Source organism: Bison bison, unplaced genomic scaffold, assembly GCF_000754665.1.
Source record: "Bison bison bison isolate TAMUID 2011002044 unplaced genomic scaffold, Bison_UMD1.0 scf7180017855362, whole genome shotgun sequence".
Lineage (NCBI taxonomy): Eukaryota > Metazoa > Chordata > Mammalia > Artiodactyla > Bovidae > Bison > Bison bison.
Window position 1 is genome coordinate 37,831 of NW_011485935.1, and position 476 is coordinate 38,306.

At 33.4% G+C, this 476-nt stretch overlaps 1 protein-coding gene across 1 annotated transcript in view; it reads right to left on the reverse strand.

Moving 5' to 3' along the window:
* The window catches only part of CA5B (carbonic anhydrase VB, mitochondrial), a gene marked incomplete at its 5' end in the record, with an annotated part of 11,144 nt that overhangs the window by 4,653 nt on the left and 6,015 nt on the right, over positions 1-476 (reverse strand). Inside the window, one exon of the mRNA XM_010858793.1 lies at positions 142-272. Within this exon, the coding sequence (XP_010857095.1) occupies positions 142-272 (131 nt within the window). The remainder of the gene's footprint in view (positions 1-141; positions 273-476) is intronic.

Below are 476 nucleotides of genomic sequence, written 5' to 3' on the forward strand. Positions count from 1 at the left end.
GCTTCTGACTACTGTACTGGACTGTGCATTTCTATACCATTTGAAATATATTCATGACAACCTTGTATTTTAAACAGTTTTATCTCAATATTTTTAGAACTTAAAATTGCAATGTTGTATCTCTTCATCCTAGGATTCAATATGTCATTTAAAGCTAGTAAGATTTTTTTTTTTACCTTTAAAAATACTCCTATCACAGCCAAACCATTTTCTTCCAGTGCTGCATCCTCAAAGTGTTCAAACTTGACTGCATTCCAATGCACCAAATGCAGCTGAAACACCATTAAAAAACGGTTTGACACATGATCATGTAGGATTGCTCAAAAACAGCCTTGTTCACATATATTTACTGTGCTTCCTCACCCAAAATAAAGCCATTGAGAAAAGCATATGACAATCTGGTGCAAAATAAGACAGAATTAAAGAACAGGAAGAAATATATACAGGGGCAGTAATTAATACTACTTTGGAATAGG